Source organism: Dermacentor albipictus, chromosome 7 (assembly GCF_038994185.2).
Source record: "Dermacentor albipictus isolate Rhodes 1998 colony chromosome 7, USDA_Dalb.pri_finalv2, whole genome shotgun sequence".
Classification (NCBI taxonomy): Eukaryota; Metazoa; Arthropoda; class Arachnida; order Ixodida; family Ixodidae; genus Dermacentor; species Dermacentor albipictus.
This window is the reverse complement of record NC_091827.1, coordinates 80,896,400-80,920,743: the sequence shown is the minus strand read 5'-3', so window position 1 is coordinate 80,920,743 and position 24,344 is coordinate 80,896,400. Positions and strand designations below refer to the sequence as shown.

At 45.7% G+C, this 24,344-nt stretch overlaps 1 protein-coding gene across 2 annotated transcripts in view; it reads left to right on the top strand.

The window, feature by feature from the left end:
* Positions 1-24,344, top strand: part of LOC135899047 (copper homeostasis protein cutC homolog) — a 39,112-nt gene that overhangs the window by 1,374 nt on the left and 13,394 nt on the right. For both annotated transcript variants that reach the window (XM_065428293.2, XM_065428292.2), the window contains exons 2-6: positions 1,646-1,724; positions 3,080-3,191; positions 10,676-10,844; positions 12,659-12,699; positions 19,545-19,583. In XM_065428293.2, coding sequence (XP_065284365.2) covers positions 1,713-1,724; positions 3,080-3,191; positions 10,676-10,844; positions 12,659-12,699; positions 19,545-19,583 — 373 coding nt within the window. In that variant the 5' untranslated portion in view covers positions 1,646-1,712. The remainder of the gene's footprint in view (positions 1-1,645; positions 1,725-3,079; positions 3,192-10,675; positions 10,845-12,658; positions 12,700-19,544; positions 19,584-24,344) is intronic.

The window sequence follows — 24,344 nt, the reverse complement described above, 5'->3', positions numbered from 1 at the left end:
CGTCCTCAATTTGAGTAGAACCCTTTTCGTAAGCCTCCAGGTTTCTGCCCCGTAGGTGGGAACGTAGGAATTATACGTTCAGATTCTGCTTAATGAGCTTTTGCACAGGCCTTAGAACACTGGTCTTGACGTTCTTGGTTAGTTCTGTATTTGTTGTCTCATAATTTATCGGTATTTTGATCTCTTGTAACGTGGCCATCTGATTATCGGAAACACTTTTCAGATGATTCATTGCCCCTGTTATTTGTTTATTTATTATACCCTCTGGGATGAGTGGCATTAATAACCACCTGAAGTGGTAGGAGCCGTTTAATGATATCGAGGCATCAGCACATTGCGTGGTTGCTGTTCACTCGCAGCGTATAGCAGGTCAGTCATTCGCATCGCACACCTGCTCATTTTTTCTTTCCTATTATGTGCCCGTCAAGCGCCAGTTAATGATTTCCATGGAAGTTTAGTTTCACAATATTTCTTGCGCCCTTAGAATCGTGAAAAGCGTGCAGCTGAATGGATTCTGAATTTCTGAGCTTACAGGATGTGGACTTCATGCGAGAATTCTCTGCAAGCAACATCAGACATGAGAACATCAGTTATCTAATTTCTAGAATTTTGAGAAGGCACCCATCTAGCCTCTTGGAAAAATGTGGCTCATGTAAAACACTGGGAAAAACAACAAAAGAAGGTGAACTTGCTAAATGATGACGTACTGATACCTAGAGTAAATGTCGGGCCTTCTACATTCAGACTTGTTTTATGCTGAGACGCTTTACACAAGTTATTCAAACTTGCAGCTCAGGTCCAATATCAGAAGTGTTTCAAGGTGTATGCAACACATTCTAAATATCATTTTCACCAGTACTTTTGCTTTGATGCATAATCTTGGCATGCAAAATGAACATGGCAGTGTGTGTTGTAGTGACCTATGTGATGTGTACAATTGAAAGTCTGCTTTAGTCTGTTCTGTTGAGAGAAAAACTGTATTAATGCAGGTATTGGTGATTTACGCTTTAGCAGCCAACTTTGTTGTGCAAGTGCATCAAATGCAATGTTCAGTTTCAGTAGTGTTTGTTTTTTAGTTTTGTAATATGTGTCAAATGTAATTCGTATTTGCTTAATCTTGTTCTCACAGTTTCATTAATACTTCTTGGTTGAAACTAAATCAGTCTTAAACTGTTTGAAGTTATGTGCCTTCATTTTCATTCCAAGTGTGCAGTACCTGTCTGGCCAAACTGTTTGCCAAATTGTTGTGTATTTATGTAAAGAGAACCGAGACACCGTCGGGCATTGCTCGCCTTTTATCTCGGCCTCCGTTGGGCGATGTCTGAGTTAAGACAAAGAAAACAAAGGTGCAACTTGGAGGAACACACTCTTGTGGATACCCGCCGTGGGATCGAATCCCGGCCACGGCGGCCGGATTTTGATGGGGGCGAAATGCGAAAACACCTGTGTACTTAGATTTAGGTGCACGTTAAAGAAACCCAGGTGGTCTAAAGTCCCCCACTATGGCATGCCTCATAATCAGATAGTGGTTTTGGCACGTAAAACCCCATAATTTAATTTTTTTTTAACTCTTGTGGAATGGTGATTCAGGCACAATTCACCAATTGTGTTGATCAGTGCTCTTTGACCTCTTGATTTTTTTCAGGTGTGCATTTCTTAACTTTGTGTTCAACTTCCTTGCGCTGGCCTGCAGGGTTGACGACAATTGACTGATGGCTTTCGAGGTACGTCATAGAGGGTGCAATGCCCCAAATATTCTGAAAGTTCGCAAGGCAGTTTGTAATAGAGACAAGCATAGGAAAAGCAAATGCTGCTGGTGGAGCAAAATTTTGGAAAAGTTGTTTTTGGACTTTTGGTATTTCAAACACTTTTCTCGGTCTCCTTCTAGTTAGAAAAGTGTATCAGTGAATGTACAGTCAAACCTTATCATAAAGTAAATAATCAAAAAAAACTTTTCTCACCTATAGCATTGTATAACGAACATGTGCTTAGAGTGAATATCTGATACAACGAAGTCTGATGCGGCTTGATTATAACAAGATTCGACTCTACGCTGCTGTGCATCAGCAGAGAAGACATGAAGCCAAGAAATGTAGAGTTCAGCTGTAATTTTTTCTTACAGCGAATAGCTTTCTTTAGCTCTTTTGCCTGTTTTCTTCGTTTGTGGTTAGTGTTTAGCAGTCGGGATTTTTACTGGGCCTGTGCTCTCACACAACTGTCTTCATCAACAGTAGCAAATTAATCAGATTTAAAAGAAAGACTTGCATACTGAAAAGAATTTGCGCCAAAAAACAACACACACAAGAAGAAAGACGACCGTGGTGCGTAGCGCCCGTGGTGTCGTCCTCTTTCTTCTTGTGTGTGTTGTTTTTTGGCGCAATTTTGGCGCAAACCACCAACTAGCCCAGCAGTTAACTCTTCTAAAAAGAAAGACCTTCGATGTGAACTTAGTTCTCATAATGTACGAGTTCTAGATATGAAATTTGCAACAATAAAATTAATATTTTGTCATTTTTCATTGAGCTTCCAAGGCTATTGTGGAGGTTGTGAAGATAGGCAACAGGTGATAATGCGAAGGTAGAACTTGGCACCATTGAAGACATTCCTTCGTAAGATTCTTGTGCAAGTAAGCATAGTAGCTGGACCTCTAGGCACAGTGCTTTTGGGTGTCTGAAGGTTTAAAGAGTACTTGGGCAGGAATGCCCTCCTCTTCTCCCTCCGACCACACCCTTCCCCCCCTCCCTGTGTCATCTGCAGCTGAGGGCTCCAGCACCGCTACAGGTGTACTGGTTAACAGTTCTGTTGTCCACTGAATTTCGCTACTAAATAACAAACACTACCTAAACGTCTTCTCTGCAACATAATGCACCCTCAAGGGTATCATTCCTTTAATAAGCCGAATAGTTTTCTATAAGTGTTTAATCGACAATCATTGGCCTAGTTCCAGCAGGTCCTTTTTCTTTCTGGATTGGACAGGCTCTTATTCGGAGATATGAAAATGATCATTCACTCCCTTTCTCCTGCGCAAATTCTGGTGCTAAGTGTGCTCCGTTGCTTGACACCTGCCCCTCTGGTGCAGCTGGAGGTATGTGTGGACTCGGTGACGTCGGCGCTGACAGCTGCAGAGTCGGGGGCCACACGATTGGAGCTATGTTCTGGTTTGGCTGTCGGAGGACTGACCCCCAGCTTTGGTGAGCTACATGTGGATTCCCATGTGTGTGTGTGTGCGTGCATGTGCGTGTGTGTGTGTGTGTGTACATACATACATATAATCAAACCTCGATATGTCGAACATAGATATATCGAATTATTGCGTATATCGTCGAACACTTTCTATATCACTTGGAAAATTGCATGCGTCTTTAATTTTATTTATTTCGAACCGAGTTGGACGGAAAATGGATATATAGAATTCCGCCGTCCCAGACCATGTGCGCCCTTTTCACAGGCGGCGAGCTGTTCCTCACCCTCGAAGACAGCAATGGGCATTCCCGACTGCTGCGCACTATAGCTGCACACATTGATTGCCCCGAGGGCGCCATTTGAATGTATGCGGTGGCTTGGCTATTTCAACAGCATCGACTACGCATTGTTGGTTCTATATTCTATGCAGTGCATTTGCTGCACTGACTCCTCTTTGGTGCTGCGCTCTGCACCTGCCGCGCTTAATGAGAACAGGCGGTTTGCACCCGCAAAGACGCAAACGCCACTCGGTTGGGGGCCTGTTGGTTGTGGATCGTTTAGACTATGTTGAGGACTCTGTGTTTAAGCATGCAGCTGCCATTAAGAAGAGGCTACACTGCTGCAGTACTTTCAGCCAAATAAATAAATGCTCTGTGCGAAGCTTCAAGTGGGTATTTGCTGCGCCATGATTGAGACACGATTGTGGATTGTTGTTCGGAGCACGCATTCCGTTGCGATGCACGCAATTGGCCTACGCTCCAAAAAAAGTTTACACACTTTGGGGCTTATCTTGTCCCCAGACAATAATCATCATCTGCCTTGCTTGCGTTTCCTCTCTTGAAAACTCGGCGCTCGCTACTTTCCTGTCGGGAATGCTGTGTCAAGCTGATAACGCGCAAGCCGTTCGTGACCAGGAAGTACCAGGCTTGCAGCGTTAAAGAAAGGAAATGCGGGCAAGACAGATGAAGATTATTGTTTGGGCACAAAATGCAACCCAAAGGGTATAAACCTTTTTTAGAGTGTAGACCACGCCGACTTCTCACGGTGGATGAAGCGGCCTACACTAATTGCGTGTGGCGCGTCTGAATGCGCGCTCTAAACAACAATCCCCGGTCGCGCCCTTGGTTCATTGATTGATTTGCATATGTTATTGACACATTTTTACGTGATTTTATATGTTGAATTCTGGCTATATCGAACTAGTTCACGATCACCATGCTGTTCGATATATCGAGGTTCAACTATATATACACCCATACACAGTGTGTCATCTATGGTGCACTAAACTTCAAAAAAAATTTAAAATTTCTTCTATGCCGGTGAAGCCAACAATAGCACGTGATTAGCAGCAACCAAAATAAGTGTTGGGTACTTTTTGTGTTAGTCTTAATTAGTTTGCAGTTACCAACTTTTAAAACCATTATATTTATGGCATAATGCACGTCAGCAGTGTGTTTCAGAACGCATTGAATACAATTAAACATTGCAGTGACAAAATCGGCGGGGAATGCAAAAAAATTTGCTTTTGCAAGAATTTTGTTATTGTGAAATGAGACAGCGCAGATGGGTAATGCGTCACAGGATGTACCATAAAAATTCCATTTGCCTACTCTGGCAAGCTTGGGTCGAGGATATAGTAGAATTGCACTGCCAACAGTGCAAAGTGGACCACATACATCGGTCAGCAATGGCAGCACTGCCGTGAAGCAGTTTCTCGGTCAGTTGCTTTTGAGATACGATCGCTTTTGCAAGATTTTGCATAACTTGGCATCAGACGCAGAGCAACAGCACTCCACGCATGCAGCAGCATTTATCCAGTGCACGCTGTTGGCTGTAGGCACCACCGGGTCCCGCGCCATTTGCAAAAGTGACCTTACCTCCTATACCTGAAGGCTGTTCATCGAGATTACAGCTTCTTCGCGCACATCTACGTCTCTTACCGAATCAACGCTCGATGCCTGTCGGGTGGCACCAAAACCAGCATTCTTGAAGCAAGAAATGCATACTCGCGGACAATCGCTCATTCATGGCCCGATGCATAGCACTCCATGCGGCGACCGCCATCTCAAGTGCCATAAACAATTCCACGTCAGTGGGACGAAGATTTCCTTGTTCTTGCTGTATTTTTCTCGACGAGGCTCGCATTATGCTGTGCCCTATGTGTGCAAAAACCATCGTCGCATGTCCGTAGCAACATGCTGCTGCTTCAAGCGGGTGATCAGCAAACAAGATGGCAGCCATGATGTGTTTCCGGTGCATTTGCTTCCAGCGCTTGGTTCAACAAAAAGCAAACCAACAAAAATGGTGGCGCCCATGCAAGTGTAATGTGCTGGTATTTTATGCAATTTTAGTGCGAAGCAATGCATTTGAGCACATTTCGAAGCCTGCTAGCCTTGCGTGAGTAGGTAACATGCAGGGTTATGTTCCGACAAATTTTGTTGGTGCTGGATTGCAGTACAGCTACATTTCATTGTCGAGAGGGACGAAATGCGTTGAATCCTGTGGGTGTTAGCTGAGGATGCAAAAATCTTTCGTTGTCGCGAGAATTTCGGAGTCGCGAGATTTCGTTATGGTGGATTTCAACTATACTGCACCAGTTGCGATTGTTTGGAGTGCACTGTCACTTTCGTGTCTCATTTTTTTTTTCTTGCTTAAAGAGAAGCACGTGATGTTCCTAACAAAAGCTGACCCAACACCTCGCTTATGTGCCACACCATTGTTGCTTTTAAACATGCAGCAAGTGCACTAGTTCCACTCCTGTAACGTGCCATTTCGGACACAGCATACATGTTAGCTTTTTTTTTTTTCAAGTTGGCTGCTTTATTCATGCCCACGTATGGATTGACAGGGTGTCTACCAACCGGGAAAACCAGGAATTCTCAGGTATATTTTGTAGTCTGTAAAAACTCAGGAAATTAGTGCCTCTATCAGGGAAATTTAGCTGTAATTTTATTGAAAGGGTCGAAAGTCGCGGTAATGCTGGCTCGAGTAACAGACAGGAATCGTAATGAATCGTTTTTGACATCCTGTCGTCGGCTGGAGGAGTTGCCAGTGTACAGTCAAAGACCGACTTTCCGGATTCCTGAAACTTTGGATGGCTTGACGGCACCGCCACGTACCCCAAAGAGTCAGCGTATCGAAGCATCTGAAATTTCGGACGCAAGAACTCTTTGCCGTCTGATTCTCCGGACATTTTGCTGTGACCGCAGGTCCGAAACGGCATTAATCAATGCCACCACTGCAACAACGCTAGGCCTAGCTACTTCGACGTTTGCTATGAAGTCTCTTGCTATTGGGTGCCATGTTTTTTATTGAAAGAATTCGCTGCTGTCAGCAATGGCACTGACTCCGCCTTTGCGGTACTCGCCATTAACTTAGAAGCTTGAAAAGCACGGTGCATTGTGTAATGCCGATTCCCAAAAGTCAGCTTCGCCTCTGTACAAAAATGTTACTTGTTGAAACATGCACAAAAGTATTGCAGTGAAGCATAACAAGAGAGGGAGGGGATGTTGCCACGGGACACAGTATGTGTTCCTTAATTATACACACATGCACCTGGTATTTCCTGTCGCAGTACGAGCACCGATATGCCGAATACATGTACCGACAGGACTTCAGAGTGTTTTTGAATGTGCCTGTGGCGGTTTGAGCCTTTAAGGACAGTACAGTCGCCGACCGTTTATTCGGACCTCACAGGGACTGCGGAAATGTCCAAGTATAAACAAGCGTCTGAAAAAGCAGATTAAGAAAAAAAAAGAAACCCTTTATTTCCACGCACTTATTCAGGCTCGGCAGTACAGTAAGCTTGAAGAAATCGTGAATGTGCCATTGCACGCTGTTCCGTTTACGCGCAATCAGGTGAACCTGAATTGGAGAGGGTCGTAAGGTCACTATAGGCGGCTGAATGTGCAGTCACTGCTTGTACACGCTCGGCATGCGACGGCAGCGTAGCGCATGGTGCGTCATCTTCCGACTTGTAGTCATCGTCTGGCGGTGCAGCAGAAACCTGACGAATGATCTCGCCATCGTCAAGTTTTACGCATGTCAGTACAGCAGTGCCGGCACCTGTGAGACTGTCCAATGAGACGGTGTCCGGAATCGCAATGCAATTACTGCGCAGGTCTCGGCAGAACATTTTCTGCATCAGTAGGGAGCACATCGGAAGGCGACAAATCATAGGCCTCCCGGCACCCGCTTGCCGGCATTCCCCAGCACAGTCTGCGCGGGCATTGTCGGCACCATTAGACACTTGACGCGATGTTTCTGTATGCCACGTTGGATCACCGCAACCTCGACACAGCACTCAAAGCAAACACCACCACGCCATCACGCCGACACCAGTCGCACAAACGAAAAACGTGGCCTACTCGCAGCGTCGTGCACGAAGAAACAAATCGGCTGCTGGATTGTCTTCACATGGCTTACTAAGCTGAGACCGAAACTGCTGTAGCCATGAAAAAGTCAGAAACGATGATGATGAGCAGGGATTTGCGGTAGCGCCACTTCGTGGGGCAGCAAGGAGGCTCCATTCAAACCAAAAATGGTGTTCACCAAATCGAACCATGCACCGGTCAGAGTCAGACAGAAACAGAAAGGACAGAAAGGACCTACACATTGAGGAATGAATGGGAAAGGAAGCATGCTGCTGCTGTTTTGAAGGAGCTTGAGCTCAAAAAACAAAGTGTTGGCTGATGCAGAGATGCAAGTGACCCTCATCCAAACCAAAATAAACTATTTAAAGCAGTGAAACACAACACTGAGGCGTCGTGCGTGAGCTGAGAGTATGTCAGGACAGTTGAAGTTGATTTCCGAGCTGTTGAGAGCGAATCTCAGTTGTGACAAAGTTCGACCCCTCATACACTGAGCTTGCTATCAGTTGATAGAAATAGCTCATATTTGAAAATATTTGCCTTTGTATGCATCTCCTTTTTTATTCGGATTTGAGAATATCTGAGTCGATTTGCAATTCTTTTCGAAGACATTTTATTTGCTGTGCATTTTACTGACCCCTCCCTTCTATTCTCTTTTTGAATAACATAAACACTACTCCTTAGTATTCAAATTGGATTAAGTCAAAAGGATAGACAGTTGGGCGAGTTGGTACGGTAACATGATTTTGGCTTCTAGCGCGAAGTAAAACACGGACACAGAAAGGAGCAGACAGGACGAGCGCTCATCCTGTCTGCTCCTTTCTGTGTCCATGTTTCATTTCGCGCTAGAAGCCAAAATCATGGATTAAGTCGGTTTTTTTTTAATTTTTTCATATGCTTACTAGAGAGTGACAGCATCGGGCGATATGGTTTCAGCTCCTCTTGACATAAAACATAGTTCTGCATCACTCAGGCACTCAGGGATACCTGTAAAACTCGGGGAATTCGGAAATGTCAACTTGGTAGACACCCTAATTGACCTCACGGGTCAAACTGACGGCATCTGCTGCAATATTTGGTAACTTGGCTTTGGCAGTCTCCTCACTTCTTCCAGAAGTGGTTGGGCACTCGGCCCTGCAATGCCAGCAATTTCGTGGCCATACCAAGATAAACATCCTGTCCGAAAAAATTCGACCGCCATGTTAGGCACGAACTGCATCTAGTTCCTTTGTGGCATTTTTGAGAGTGCCACTGCTGTGACCTGCAAGCGGGAAAATGGGTTAGTTTCTTTATATTTTACGGGTTTTCTTCTAAACATTGAAAAAAGTCGCTCAAGAGGTAGTGCACCGCGAACTTGTTGTTTTCGAGTGTGTTCTAACACATAGTGCTAAGAAATTTGCCATAAATGTAGCAACTAAATATTTTGCTAATAGCTCAATGAAAACTAATTGGGAGAAACAAAAAAGATACTTGAGTCTTCTTTAGGAGGATGCTGAAAATATACAATTGGCTTCATCTGCATAGAAGGCTTTGCTTTTCTTTAAAAGTTGTTGCGTGATAGCTAGGACATCCTGCATGTCGTTTTGTGTATCTTGACACAGCTCTATTCCACCCTCCCATCCCATCCTTGGAGCAAGAGGGCCAACGGAAAATACAAAATAAGCTGTAGCTTATTAGCCCATTTTGGACAGCGCATAACACTGTCTGCACAGCAACTGGGAGATGAATGCTTTCCTCTGTCCTATATTACCTCTTTGACAACGTACCCTTGTTTCTGCTACCTCTAACTGAGATTCTGATGCTGCTTATTGTTGTTCATATTCTTTCTCGTACATTTAGCCACGTAAAGGAATTTAATTGCTAATCTAAACCATTTTTGTATTGTGCTTCAATCTTTAGAGCGCAGCTCTCAGGCACCCGTTCTTGCGTAGAGCATAGGCGTGCCTCGTCGTCCCTCGGCGTAACCGAGTGAACGAGCACAGCGAATGATAAAAGAGCAGACGGGGAGTGCAGCGAGAGATGAGAGACGCCGATAGTGAAGAGAGCATGGAGAGGAAAGTGGAGGAGGGAGGGTATGGCACAAGCGTGAGAAGAAAACCACAGTGCTGTGCAAGTGGGCTTTGCGTCAAAGATGGCTACGAGATGGTGCCAGAGTAGCGTGTGTCCTCTCTATGGAAACGAAGTGCTGCATGAGCGGAGGTCTGTCTGTGGCAGCTGCTGTGAATTGCGCCCATGCGTCACCCATGGGCTGCTTCTCGTGATCTCCCGATTAGTGAGGCCGTCACACCACACTTTGCTCCATTTGCAACGTGCTGCAGGAGACAGATTGTCAGCACCAGCTAATATGCCTATCGCACGTATAGAGCTGCACTCAAAACACGTATAGAGCTGCACTCAAATTTTGCATTAGGGAGTATCGTAATGGAGTTTTTTGTTTCGAGGGATGGTGCTTTACGCTTTGCCGCCATTTTGTTGTACCAGGGGGAGCATCATGTGACAAACGAAGCTTTCCAACGAGCCCAGTGTTGCGCTGTCAACCCGCTGGCCAAAACGCATGCACATCCAAGGCTGTGTTCTTGGTCAATTGCTTTTGGGCATATGATCACGTTTGCAAGGTTTTTTGTGACTCAGCATCATAAGCACGCAGCATCTATAGGTGGCACTTTTCCTCGCATAGTGCAGAACACTGTTGCTGTTAGACGCTGATGTGTTCGGTGCCAAGTCTCTCAAAAGCATTGTATCCCCAAATAGGGCTCATTTGGGAGTACCATTCCAGAATGCCCCTCTCTCGAGAAACGTATTTTGTACTGCATGCAAACAAATATTCATTTTACCATAGCCAGTATTGCGTTGAATTTCGTGGTTTCAGTGTCATCATGGCCATAGGTTAGCCAATTCAGGTAATGTGTGGCCAATGAAATTTCTAGGGTGCTGCATTGTATTTTGTGTTTGCTGAATCGTTGTTCGACTGCACAACATAATTACCTATGGTCGCGTTTGAATATGTAAAATTAATGATTGCTCTGTAGTTCCCATAGACTGCGAATTCATAGTATAAAACACTTGGCTCCTATAGACATGCAATCTTTCCACATTGAACCACTGCCAACGGCAATGCACAGGCTTGTTCCAAGCAATCCGGCAGCGAGTTCCCCTGCCGATCATGGTGCTGGTGCGGCCGAGGGCTGGAGACTTCTGCTACACGGCCGAGGAAGTCGAGGCCATGGTGACCGACATCACCCTGTTTCGGCAAAACGGCGCACACGGCTTTGTCATAGGGGCACTCACCAGGTGACAATTGTGACTAGTTTCGCAAATGCTCGGAGCTGAATTGTCGTTTACAAACAAAGGAGGACAATGCATCTGAAAGCGTGCAAAAGTCTTGATTACTTTTTAATTGGATTTATAAATTGTGAATGTTTTGTTAGGTCCTCTTATTTCCTTTACGTCTATTTTAACTTTCGTCTCCCCTCCCTTTTCTCTTAGCCCGTATCTTCCTTATGGCTGCGGGAGAGTTGAGGTGGCAACTGGGAAGTGAAGACAGCTACCACGCCCGTGGCTCTTCGTTTGCTTCCACCATTGTCTTCACCCATATATGCCTAGCGTCCTATATGTAGAACACTTCTTTGACGGCCAATAGCCTCTTAATTATTGTATCTGAAAACTAGCACCACCACGTTCAGTAAAACTAACACATTTTTACCTCTTTGCATGCAAGCCTACATGTTTGTGGCTCCACTCATTTCCACATGCAGACGGCCTGTTCTCAGTGTGTGCGCGTTGTTTCTGCAATATGCCGTGGTGGCACGAATACTCGAATGCTTTTTCAGCTGGTTCAGAAGTTTGTGTCAGTAAGTTTTGTAGCGAAACTTGAAAGACGTCACAAGTTAGGCTTCAAATTCAGCTGTCCTATATTAAAACGCTGGGCAAATAGGGTGCAGTCATACATTTTAGGCAGCCAGGAAATTATTCTTGTACCTTTGGCACATAAAGACCATAACAGCTCTATTTCTTTGAATGAAATCTTTCTTCTCGTGTTTATTTTTCCTGCTCAAGGAATGAAATGTGATGGGCATGTTTTTATTTGAGAGCCTGGGGAAGGCTTAATGATGTCTTGGACAGCATTGACAGTGGCACTGATGTGCCGGCAACAGTAGCTATACTGCCGCCAGAAAATTTTGCAGCACCGCTAACAAATCAAGAGGGTAGAGGTAAAAGCAACATATACATTGCTTACTTTTTTCAAATGATTTTTCACAAGGAGGTTCTTGACTTTGATAACTTCTTCATTGAAGAGCATCAACAAGACGCTGAACCACTAAAGAAAACAAAGAAATGTACATGGATAAACCGTGACCGCAAGACAAATCTGTCTCCAGCAGAATGGCCCAATAACATGTAAAACAAAAGCTTCCTTAGTCTGGCAGAGGCCTTTGAAAACATTCTTTGATGAAGTTTTAGCCTGCTTGTAAAGGAAACAGATCATTATGCCAATCAAAACTGCCATGAGGGGGAAAATGGTGCTCATCTTTGTTCACTTTTCTCCTCGATGCCTCAGCGAGTAATTCTTTGCAATTGTATAGACAAACGAGCGGAAGTACCAACCATTTGATGTGGCATGCGTTTATATTGCTAGGGGGAAATAAAATCTTTTTTTCCTAATCCTTCAAGTTTGGACTTACATAAGGTTAATCCAATATACTATTACTACTACTACTGTTATGTACTAGCATTACTGCTACTAGTACTGCTACTGAGCCCAGCAACTTTTCAGACATTTCCCTTGCTCTGTATCGGAGGAAATGAACAAAGAAATGGCATTGAAATCTGTGACTTCACATTGACCCTATCGACATGCTGGTTTGGGTACAAAATTTTAGAAAGGAAATGTTAACTTAGTTTTTGTTTGCCATTAATTCGCATTTGTTTTGCAGGGGAGATAGCATATAATTTTGAAAAAATCTTCCACCGTAACAGAGTCTGATCGCATGAGGGATATCGCTGTAACATCACTGTTGCTGGGATAACAGGCAGTGCTTATTCTCGGCGATGGCAGGTAATAAGTGCATTCCACGTAGCGAAATGTTGGTCTCCTTTTTTTCTAGGGAAGGTGATGTCGACATGCCCACCTGCCAGCGGCTGCTTGGTGAGTGCTTGCCTTTTGTTCGTGCACTTGCTGCCAGTCCTGCACATTTAGTGTGCTCATGTTTGACACTGAATGTACGTAACTACCAAAGTGAAGCTGCACCGCATAGTTTAGCAGGGCACGAAGCTGAGATTACCACATGTGGAGGACAATATGCAAACTGTCTTAATTTTAATTGAAGAGGCAGGATGTTCAGGATGAAATGGGCAGGAGAGTGCATAAAACTAACTAGAACTGATTGCCAAAAATTAACACCTGTTTTGCCTGTATTCAAGGGGTGAAATGTAGAAGATAACATATGCGAGGTGATTATTTTAAGATCTTGCGGAATTTTTAATTATTGCTCGTTACAGATAGCATACCATACTTACTCGTTTCTAATGCACCCTCAATTGTGACATGCACCCGTTTCCTGTGTGCACGGCTGTTTGCCGTGACCCCCCCCGCCAAAAAAAAACAGAAAAAGTCCTTTACAGTACCGCGCACCTCATTCTTTCATGCAGAAAAAAAGCTTTCTCTCATTTGGAAAAACAAAGACTTACTCCCAATGCACTGAAGTTGCGATAAATAAGAAAAGTCACGGTTTCACAAAGGCAAAGCATCGATTGCAGTAGTAAATTAGTAGATAGCCATACAAAGTAAAGATAGTAGTTTTATCTGCTGTATGAACTTGTAAACATTTGTTACTAACTAAACTAACAAGCATGATGTCATGCGCGCACTCTATGACTGCGGAAACTCTCTATCAAAACTCTGGAGTGAGGAAGTGCAGTACAGTGAAACCTCGTTCAACTGTAGTTGGCCACAGCTCGGATAAAGTACGTACTAAATGGTAGTTTAACCGAAATTGCATGACATTGCCCACTTACCTATCGAAAACGCAACTCAAGAGAGAGTGCGATGAAAGGGGGAAAAAAAACATGCAATATTTATTCACTTTGCACGACAAAAGTGTTATTTTCGTTTGATGGCGTGGCGGCCTAGCAGCGACGACAGCGGCCTCAAACTTGCTGAAGCTATGAGCCAGCTTTTTGGCCAGCCCCCTCTTCTAGGCAAACACTCGCATGGCAGATTCCTTGTTGGCGATGCATGTTCTCCGTGCATGCGGACGATAGCGCTAGGGTGGCTAGAAGGGGAAGTGTGAATAACGGCGGCGCAAACGTGACCCCACGGCGCACCGATGCCGCGGGGCGGCGCTGTTGACCAAGGCAGGGTAAGCACCCAGCCGAAATGAGCGCCTCGCATCGGCTGCATCTCTACCACCGAAGTAAAAGTGAGCCCGTTTCGGGCATTGCGCGCTTTCTGCGAGCGTCAAATAATGAATCTTTATCATGACAACAACGTTATGTCAGCCCACATTGTTACTCCTGCGAAATTTTACGGGCCCAGTTCGCACTGTATCGAGATTCAAACGCGTTTCGTCTGTGCGCATTTCGTGAGCTGGCTTTGGGTGTTAGGGGCTAGTGGGGGGCTTCGAAATAATTTCGACCACTTCGGCTTCTTTAACGCGCACTGACATCATACGGGCCACGGCGGTCGTATTTTGATGGGGGCGAAATGCGAAAACACCCGTGTACTTAGATTTAGGTGCACGTTAAAGAACCCCGGGTGGTCCAAATTTCCGGAGTCCCCCACTACGACGTGCCTCATAATCAGAAAGTGGTTTTGGCACGTAAAACCCCATAATTTTTTTTTTACATCATACGGCGCACAGGCGCCTTGCATATCGCCTCCCTGAAAATGCGACCGTCATCCTCGAGATTAGCAGTCAATCGCCCTATGCGTGCCGTAAGACCTGTAAACTGCAGACATTACCTGATAACGTCTGGACGTGTTTACAAACCACATTTTGTCTGCGCTTGCAGACCTGTAGCATGTCATTTTGACGCTCATAGCAATTTACTATGATTGCAGACGGTGAAGCAACAGATCTGGTCATGAAATCGTTTATTTACAAGTGAGGACAAAAGTTTACAACACACAAGGTTTCGGTGTTTTCCCTTTCTTCTCACTGCTCTGCTGATTGACACCTTTAAGCAAAAAGTGAATCTTTGTGAGGCAATAAAAACATGTAACTGAGGCTGTCAGGGTAGCAGGATGGTCTAGGCAACCAATCTTTGATGTTTAACCAATTGACTGCAAAATCTCGGCCACAGCTTAGGCATGCCAGCGTGTTACACTGAACTAAAAATTATGGGGTTCTACGTGCCAAAAATGAAGGGCATGCCGTAGTGGAGGGCTCCGGAAATTTTGACCACCTGGAATTCTTTAACGTGCACCTAGATCTAAGGACACGGGTGTTTTCGCATTTCGCCCCCATCAAAATGCGGCCGCCGTGGCTGGGATTCGATCCCACGACCTCGTGCTCAGCAGCCCAACACCATAGCCACTGAGCAACCACGGCGGGTGTTATACTGAATAAACGAGTGAGTTTGTTTTCAAGGGCATTGTCCAGCTTATAGAACGATTCTGAGGGATATAAAAGGCCCTCAAGGTGCCACTCTTTGGATGCCTCTGGTGGAAGCTCTCTAAGGATATTGCCTTTATAGTGCTTCGCAGTCTTCACAATGTGTAGGAAAAACACGCCTTCTCGCCACGTAACCTGCAATGTAATAAACTAGCCGTGCGTCGCTGCGGTGCTCAACATAACTTTGGTGGTGCACAGCATCTCACCCTCGAATGTCGGAATGTCGGGAGGAACATTCCAAAACAGGCGACGAGACCAATTGACAGCGGAGGGCGCAGGCCAGCGGGGGAGTACCACGCCGTAATACCACGCCGCGAGCAGCAGCACCACGTTCCCCCTGGTGGCATCGGTGCACAAGGGGGTCATGCGCGCCCGAAGGAAAGCGCTGCCAGTATTCACACCTCCCCTTCTAGCCACCCTAATAGCGCTGCAAAAGTCATGGGGCGCTGTTCTCGTCGTGATGATTGCGTTCATGAGGCTGACATAACGTGCAGCTTTTGCCACTGTCGGGCCTAAGTCGCCCGTGCTGTTGCTTTCTGTGTCGCCCTCGTCACTGTCGCTAGTCGACACTTTGGCAACAAGAGAGGCAACGATGGCGAAAATTCGAAACCTTGTAGCCAACATTTCTTTGCGGTCACAGCAGCGCTCCCGAGCAACATCTTCTCATTCCAAATGCCAGACACCGTAGTCAACAGCAGACCCCATTTGCGTGCCAGCGCCGGCTTCTTCGTGTCACGTTCGATAGAACGGGCGATGTCTGATTTTTCTTCTATGCTGAGCACCTGGCGTCTTTTTTATCCGAGCTTCGGCATGATGCAAGTCCTCGCTAGCATGACGCCGCAACACTCTCTGGCGCGGCATCAAAATGATGTTGATGTTGATGTGGCTTCACGTGCAAACGCACACGGTGCTTGGAGGCAGTTGTTCCGATCTCTGAGGCTTGTTGTTCTGCCTGGTCGCCCGATAGGGACGACGCACCGCCGTGTTTGCACGACGAAAAGTGGAAACGCTACGTTTTAACCGATGCATACGCAATAAGCTGGTACGGTTTATGCAAATATCCAAAACACATTATGTTCAATGGCCACTGAGTCGGGGATTTGACTTTACTACTTTTAAAACAAAACTACTGTTTAAGCAGGTATGGTTTAATGAGGTATTACTGTATGTGGTATCTCTGTAAGTGGACTGCACTGTAAATCTTGCATTGACGAAATTAGCGGGAACGTAACCCCACACATTACCTACTCACAGAAGGCCTAGCAGGCTCCAAAATGTGTTAAATGCACATTACACTTGCGTGGGTGCCGCCATTTTTGTTTACAAAAACAACCAAGCGCTGGAAGCGAACATGTGCGCCTGAAACATGTCATGGCTGCCATGTTTGTTAATCGGCCGTTTGAAGCAGCAGCATGTTTCTACCGACATGTGACGACAGTTTTTGTACGCCTAGTGCAGTGTGTAATGTGCGCTTCAGCAAGAAAAATCCAGCAAAAATGAGGAAACCCGCATCCCAATGACGAGGAATTGTTTATGATGCTAGAGATGGCGGTCACAGCATTGAGAGCCACACATCGGGCTGCGATTAAGCGATCGTCAAGGAATACGCATTCCTTGCTTTCAAGAATGCTGGTTTTAATGCCATCGGCAGGCATCGCATGCACATGTGGCACAGGATGTAGATTTGCGCGAAGGGGCCGTAATCTCGATCGATTGCCTTCGAGTATGCAATCGACTCTCGTTACAAAGGACCAAACAAGAAATTACCATTTTATCCAGTCTGTAATATCCAAAACGCTTCACTTCCAAAACATTGGTCGCGATGTGTAACAATGTTATTGCAAAGAGTGTGACGAACGACCAAAGTAAAAAAAAAAGTTGCGGTTTCACATGAAAGGCATCGTTTGCGATAGCAAATTAGTAGACCGCTATGCAAAGTAAGGATAGTAGTTTATAGTTTTAAACATTAGCTTACTAACTAAATTAACAAGCACAGTGTCATATGCGCACAGGTAAACATAAACACATCTTGCTCGATGACCGCGGAAAGTCTCTGTCATAACATAGGAATGAGGAAGCGTGGCAGCAACAGCGAGCAAATTGACTTCCGTGCTGTCTTTCGCTTCAACGCGAATGTCGAAAGCACAGCGCATACGAAGCTGCCGGCACTGGGTGCACTTTGTCCACATCGCAGATCGATTTCGAGATACGACATCTGCTCTGCCAATGGTTTAACAGCAGCCTCCGAAGTAAAAGCCCAGTCTCCCTTGCCTCCCCCTCACCCCCCCCCCCCTCCTCCAAAGCCTTGCGTGTGAAAGACAGTGTGCTTCCACCCCGGTTTACTCCCTCCTTCGTGTGCATGATATTGAGCTGCGATCGTCGGCCGAACCTCTCAAGTCTGTCGCCAGCCCTAGCCGACACTGCAAAAGTTCATTTTATAAGGCCGATTAGGCAAAGATTGCCGCTAATTTAGTCCGCTGGAGCCGATAGTCTGTTGTAGCGCAGTCTGTTAAAAACAAACTTTCTCGCATTAATAAAATAGGTAGAGCAAGCGAAGGTTTAAATATGGTTCATTACATCCGAAAGTATGTTGTACGCGAATCCGTTATAACTAGCATAGACTGTACGCAATACAATCACTTTCGCGCTCAACACCGGACGCATCGGCGCCTACGGCACTGGAGAAATGCTGCTGCGTGTGTGCAGCCCTGTTGCTCTGCGTCCGGTGCCGAGTTACACAAAATCTCTCAAAAGTTGTATCTCCAAACGCAATTGACCGAGAATACTGCTCCACGGTAGTGCTACCACTGCTAATCGATGCATGCGGCACACTCTTTACTGTTGGCAGCGCGCTTCTATATCCTCGGGCAAAGCTTGCCTAAGTAGGCTAACGGAAATTTTATATCAGGTTTCGTTTTGTGACGAATCTGTGCTGTCTCATTTCACAGCAATGAAATTTTTGCAAAAGCTCATTCTATTTTCACATACCCCGCCGATTTCATTATTGTGCGGGTCAACTGTATTCGTGTGCCAAGAAAATCCCATTGTTGTAGCCGATAATTGCTTTAATTGGGCTGCATGATAAAAAGCAGAGGGCACAGACACCCAAACACTTTACTTGGACAGAAAGAAGTAGATACGTCCTACCCTTTTATAGCATTACCTCTCTTCACCCCTCCATCGTCAGTGCAGTTGACTCGTATATCTGAGGGGGGGAAGAGGGATGGAGAGGGGCACGCAAGGCTAGCGATGTGTACGGCAGTGCGACAGAGGTGTCTGGTGCGCAGCGCAATGTTGGGTGTGGCGAAGGTGTGTAGCACGTAGGCAGGCGCAGCAGCTGGCTTTTTTTTTTTCTTCTTCTTCTTCTTGTTGGGAATTTTGCTTACGAGCCAGATCTAATTATTACAACCGATGATGCGGCATGGGGGAATCATAGTAAGTGGTTTATTTTGTCAGAGAACACACACGCTGGATCACGGTGCCAGGGCTGCTCATTGTTACATCCGAGTACTGTATTGTCAAAAGTGGTATCGTTATAACTGGGTTCAACTGTAATAGGGAGTCTTATAGACAACATACCCCAATAGGTCAGTGTTGCCAAAGTGGCATCGGAGGCTTTGCAAACACAGAGCCCAGACTATGCTTGTGTTCTTTTCTATTCTTCATGCTTTTACTTGTGCATCCCACTGATAGCATTGCTCAAGTTCAGGTCTCCCATTTCTACATCTTTCTAATAACCTTATAATTGCGTGATGTGAAGGTGTTAGCCACACTTGCTACCAGGGTTTCCTACAAACTCTATGCTATGCCAGTTAGTGCATTCCAGTTAGCATCAACCCATTCTGATGGTTCATTTGTTCGTGCCTTTCTGTGTACTGACACCACTACTTTTGCCTAGTTGGTTGTTAAATTCTCAACACATGTTGTAAGTGCAAATTCAAACGGGACACAACGGTGTCCACACAGAAAACAATGTCTGTGTCCTCTCTCTGTGCACCTCTTGATTCTGTGCTGGTAACGTGTGTCGTAGATTTCCTCTACTGATGTGTGCACACCTGCACTGTCTGACAAAAGTGCAAATCTTGAGGCAATGTAGAGTTTCAGAAATAGCGGTCCCAATGTTATGTGATGCTATTGTCGAGTGCACAAAATGCAAAAAAAAAAAGTTGTGCAAAGGAGTTCAAGCTTCTGGATACTCAAATCTGCTTTGCACGCTATTTCTAAGACTTCAACAAGGCTGATTCTTCGGCTAATTGGAACAATTTACTCATAATCTAGTCTTTTTTTTTTATTGCGCTAAAGGCTTTGCCATTATGAGTTCTAAGACTTCCTTATACATGACTGGCCAGTTGTATAATCCCCTTTTATAATTTCTCAGCTGCTGCTGGTCCACAAGCGGACACCACCTTTCACAGAGGTAAGCACCAGCTGAATGGTCTCTTGAATGCCTTGCCTTATGTCACGGCTACTCGCTCTATTTAGCAAAAACAAGCCGCAGCATCTGCAGGAGACATAAAGGGCCCCTCACCAGGCCCCATAGCAAATTTTGATCATACGCTGCAAGTTGTTACATGTCATCTAGGGAGCATTCTGCCACAAGATTTTTTTCAAATCGGGTCATTAATAGCCAAGATAGAAATATTTCAGTGCTGCCAACCCATGATTTCAGCAGACGGGCTCCACTGCCAAGCAAGACGCTCTCTCCACTCGCCCCGTCTAGCCTCCGCAAGTGAAATTCCTTCGCTGCATTTTCCCACACCTTGCCTCGAGGATTGCGTTACGCATACATCACGGGCCTCACCTTCACTTTTTTTCCTCCTCGCCTTTTTTTTTCCAGCACTACGCATTTCCGCTGACCGTGCCATGCGCAAGCTGTTGTCTTGTTCATGCAGCACATAATTTTGCACGCTGTGCACAAGGAAACATGACTAGCGGTATAATTCAATGCTACACGAATACTGAGGCAGAACAAGCAGATCACAGAGCATGATCACGCACTGCAACACAGTAGGAAATGGCATAGTTTCGGTACCTGCGCACGTGACTGCATGACCATGGGAACAAGCAGACGAAGCAGAAGTACATCTGTCTTGCTTCGGTGGGAAGTAACACAAAAAACACGCAGTCATTCCGTTTGTGTGTTTCATTGTTTCTCTAAACTTCAATTCGTCAACTCAAGCAACAGATCGCACAGATAACAGATGTTGTCTTGAATAATTCTCGAAGTCACATGTCACCACGAGTAGCGTTGCACTGTGGACCTTACTACGTAGGTGCAGGAACGCGAGTACGTCACCGTCCGGCTTGGAGCGCAGTGGCCACGAGGAAAAGGAAAAACGCCATTTGGATTGAAATTTTATACCTTTTCGCAGCGCGTAGCAATGTAATTCTCTGCAAACACAATCGTTGGCGTGCACTGTATGCTCTACGCTTGTCAGCTCAAAATGGCCAGACTTGGTGAGGGGCTTTTAAAGGAGGCCTCTGTGATACCTCTTCTCCAAAAGTGACGCTAGGTCAATGTCTTTCAGTCAATACATTCCTGCAGGGGTTTTTTGAAAAAAGGCTTAATACAGTTGCCAACCGATCTTTCTGGACCCCACGACTACCGAAAAATAGTAAAAAAAAAATTCATTCAGCACCAAATAAAATTAATTTAATATTAATAAAATTTATTAGGCTTAGAGAAGCTTAAAAAAAATCTCTAAAAATGCCCTGCCTCGCACTACGCTTGAAGGGGGGATCAGATTTGCTTGATCTGGTGTCTCCGTATACAGTTGACTGCTTTGGCGATCTCTGCCAACGGAGATTACCATGGAGATTGAAGAAGTGGGCCACGTTTCATCGCACCACTTGGCTCTAGCGAAGGCACAGGAGGAGGTGCCGAGCGCACAAACCTGAAGCTACACGAACACACACACAGAGATGCGACGTCTCCAAGCCACACTTGCTCTGCGGACACACCATGTGCAGAATGAAAACTGAAACTCCATCATTCAAGACTGAAGGATGGTGTGCACTCTCTGTTGGTAGCGTGCGCCTCTCAATCTTGGAGTCTATGGAGCAGGCCACGGGAGACCTAGCCAGGTGGAGAATCCAACTTGGTGGTCACCAAGACTGGGTAGCATGGCTCAAAACGAGCACTGCAGTCTGGAAAATCTAACTTTGGGGACTAAATTCGTCCGAAAAGTTGGTCGCGAAAATGCATTGCCTCGATGGGAACCCTGACGGTGCATTTATGAAATCTGCAATATCCGTTATGTCTCAATTTTTGGAGTCCAAAAAATTTGTTGTTCACTGTTATTAAGAACACATGAAGAGTGCAGAGTTTACTTTTTCCAGTCCTTTTCAATGCTGCTGGGGTGCCGCCAATAGCACTGTCCTGCCTACTGTTCTCTTCTTGTGTTTTCTTCTTCCTGCAGTGCATTTATGATAACTGAAGGTGTGCACTTATGCGAAATTTCGAATATGAATTGAGTTATTGCTATTCTGTCTGAGAATTTACTAATCAGAATTGTCAAGTATTTCTTGCTGTTCAAATGTAAGGGACAACTGTTTTAAAGTCCCGAGGGAAAGATGAGGCAAATGAGGGCGAAGAGAGCCGCAGTTGTTGCACAGAGGCATCAGTTCCTGGGTGAGCTGCAGGGCAGATAATGCCTGTTCACTAACTCCTAGTCAATAAATTGAGGTGCCTTGCCTTTGGGAATTCCTTACACGAATCAGTCATCTCCATTTAGGCAAAGCTATGTTTTTCTTTAACTAGCCTAACCTATTTTTATCCCTTTAAAACAACGTGGGTTGCTGTAGAACAGTAGAATCTCGATGACACAAATTCCTCGGGAGCATGCGAAATATTTGTACCATCCTGAATTCGTATGATTCAAAACAAGCCCAGCTGAACATGAAAATGAACACAGACGTTATTGGGCCCAACTACTTCCGACCAAAAAAGTCTGTAATGTTTGTTTGCGCTTTCTTGCCCTCAATGTTGCTTACAAGACCCGCCTGAAAGGCATAAAATCGTGCAGTGGTTTTGTCACTCACGCTGCCGGCACTTACGGTGCGGCACCGAACATACATCGAGAGCGTGAAGGATTTCTGACGTCGAGACAGCGGTTATCACACATGTAGGCGTCTACACCATCAGTGCGAGTCTCGATTTTGTTTACTTCGTCGACCAAGTCTTCAGTGGTCCTTAACCTGCAGGTCGCAACGTTGTCATCCGTGGTGACGAATCGTGAGCGGAAGCTTGTCTCCTGACTCTCCCTGCCTTCAATCACCAAGTCCTCGTTGGGCTCTTGGTTATTTCCCGTTGGAGCTGCATCCGGTCCCGTGCCAAATCCGCATTTGCGAAAACAGTTTTGCGATTTTGTCTGAGGTCACATTGTCCCAAAACATGACCAAGAAATGCAACACATAGAGTAGTCTAATCCGCAAATTCTTGTCCTAGCGATCAGTTTTTGCCAGCAGAAGCATTACTAAAAGTCCTTTGAAATGATGCTTGATGTTCCGAAATATTCTAGTGTCCAGTGGCTGCAGATGACTTGTAGTGTTTGCAGGCAGGAACCTTATGGCGACGTTGTTAAAGGTTGTCTCCTTTGGATGGGCCGGACACCTGTGTACGAAAAGCAAAATCTTTTGGTTCTTTGCTGCCCTTTTCCGATCCAGGGTCGTGAGGAACTCATGGAAAACATCTGCGGTCATCCATGCTTTTTTGTTCCCCTTGTATAAACAAGGTAAACATCCTGCCAATCGGAACCATCTCGGCTGTTTAGAGTTGCCTATAACGGTAAGGTGCATTTTCTCTGAGCTGGTGGCATTCATGTCAAAAAGCATGGTCACTCTTTCTTTACTTCTTTGGCCGCCCTGGCAAGTCCGGCCCTTCATGCACCAGCTCCTCTCCCTCTACAAGTTGAAAAAGAGACCCGTCTTGTCACCGTTGAATATGTCGCATGGTGGGTAGTCCAAAATCAGCACCGACAATGTGTTAAGCCAGTCAGTGACAGCTGACTCATCCACTTTCTACCTGTCTCCACAAACAACTCTGTAGACAAGTCTATGACTTTCTTTAAAACAATGCAGCCATCCCTTGGAAGCTTGTAAATTTTCAATTCCAAGGAAAAGTGCAATGTTGTCCGCCTTCTCGCGTAGTGCCTTGCCATCCACGTTGACACCGGCCGCAGTAACTTCATGAAACCACGTCGGCAGGACCTTTTCCAGGTTTACTTGTGTAGCTGTCTTCGCCTGTTTGACATTCACACCGAAGTGCTGGGCATTCTTCAGCACAACGTCTCGCTGCCCAACAATGGTGCAAAGCATCGATGGTGCTATGCCTAACTTCTTTGCCAACTCGGCATGTTTCTTCTTAGGATTTTCGTCGACCTTCTTGAGGATTGCAGTTTTCTGCTTAAAAGTAAGGGCCTTCCTTTTCCACAACATAGCGAACGCTTCAGTCTTCCTGCTCACACTCAACTTGTATCCGTCACGTTTGGGTAGTCCACGTTGCAGCGCTCTAGCAGTTATGCGAAACGCACGAGGCGGTGACAGCAGCAAACACTAAACGCACGAATGCAGTAGCAAGCAGCAAAGCCTGTGATGGCGATGGTGGTTCGGCTTTCCCTTTCAGATCGGGTCGCCCTGCGCGAAAGCGTGGCATAGCAATAAAAAAAATGTAAAAAAAAGAAAGGCTAGCGTACGCCGATGAGCTGCCAGGAAACGGGTGACTTAGCCTTGTCAGGCAGGTGACTCACCCTGGCTCGGGCTTGTCAGGTTCCATGCCGAGCGCACTATGTATGCTACACAGCGCTGCACAAGTGGTGGCAGAGACGTGAAGGTGAAGGAAGGTGGGTGTGGAGAGGAGGGCCGATGGCCGCTACCGCTCGGCCGGCAGAGGCTGTAGGCGAAGGGAAGCGGATGTGAAAAGGGACAGCAGCTGCGCATTAGCCACGGTGGCTGCACTTCTTCTCCGAGACCAGCTGCATCTCCCCGCTCGTGTGCGCCGGTCACTGGCGCGTTCGTAGCATCCGCGAAGGCTTGAGAAAATGTCAGTGTTATCTCGAATCGTAGAGTATTCCATATAATCTAGTCTGTCCAAAACATCATAAAAATTCGTATCAGCCGTTATCGTATCATCGAGATTCTACTGTAACGCACATCTCTTGTACAGCAAACGTATGTTTGC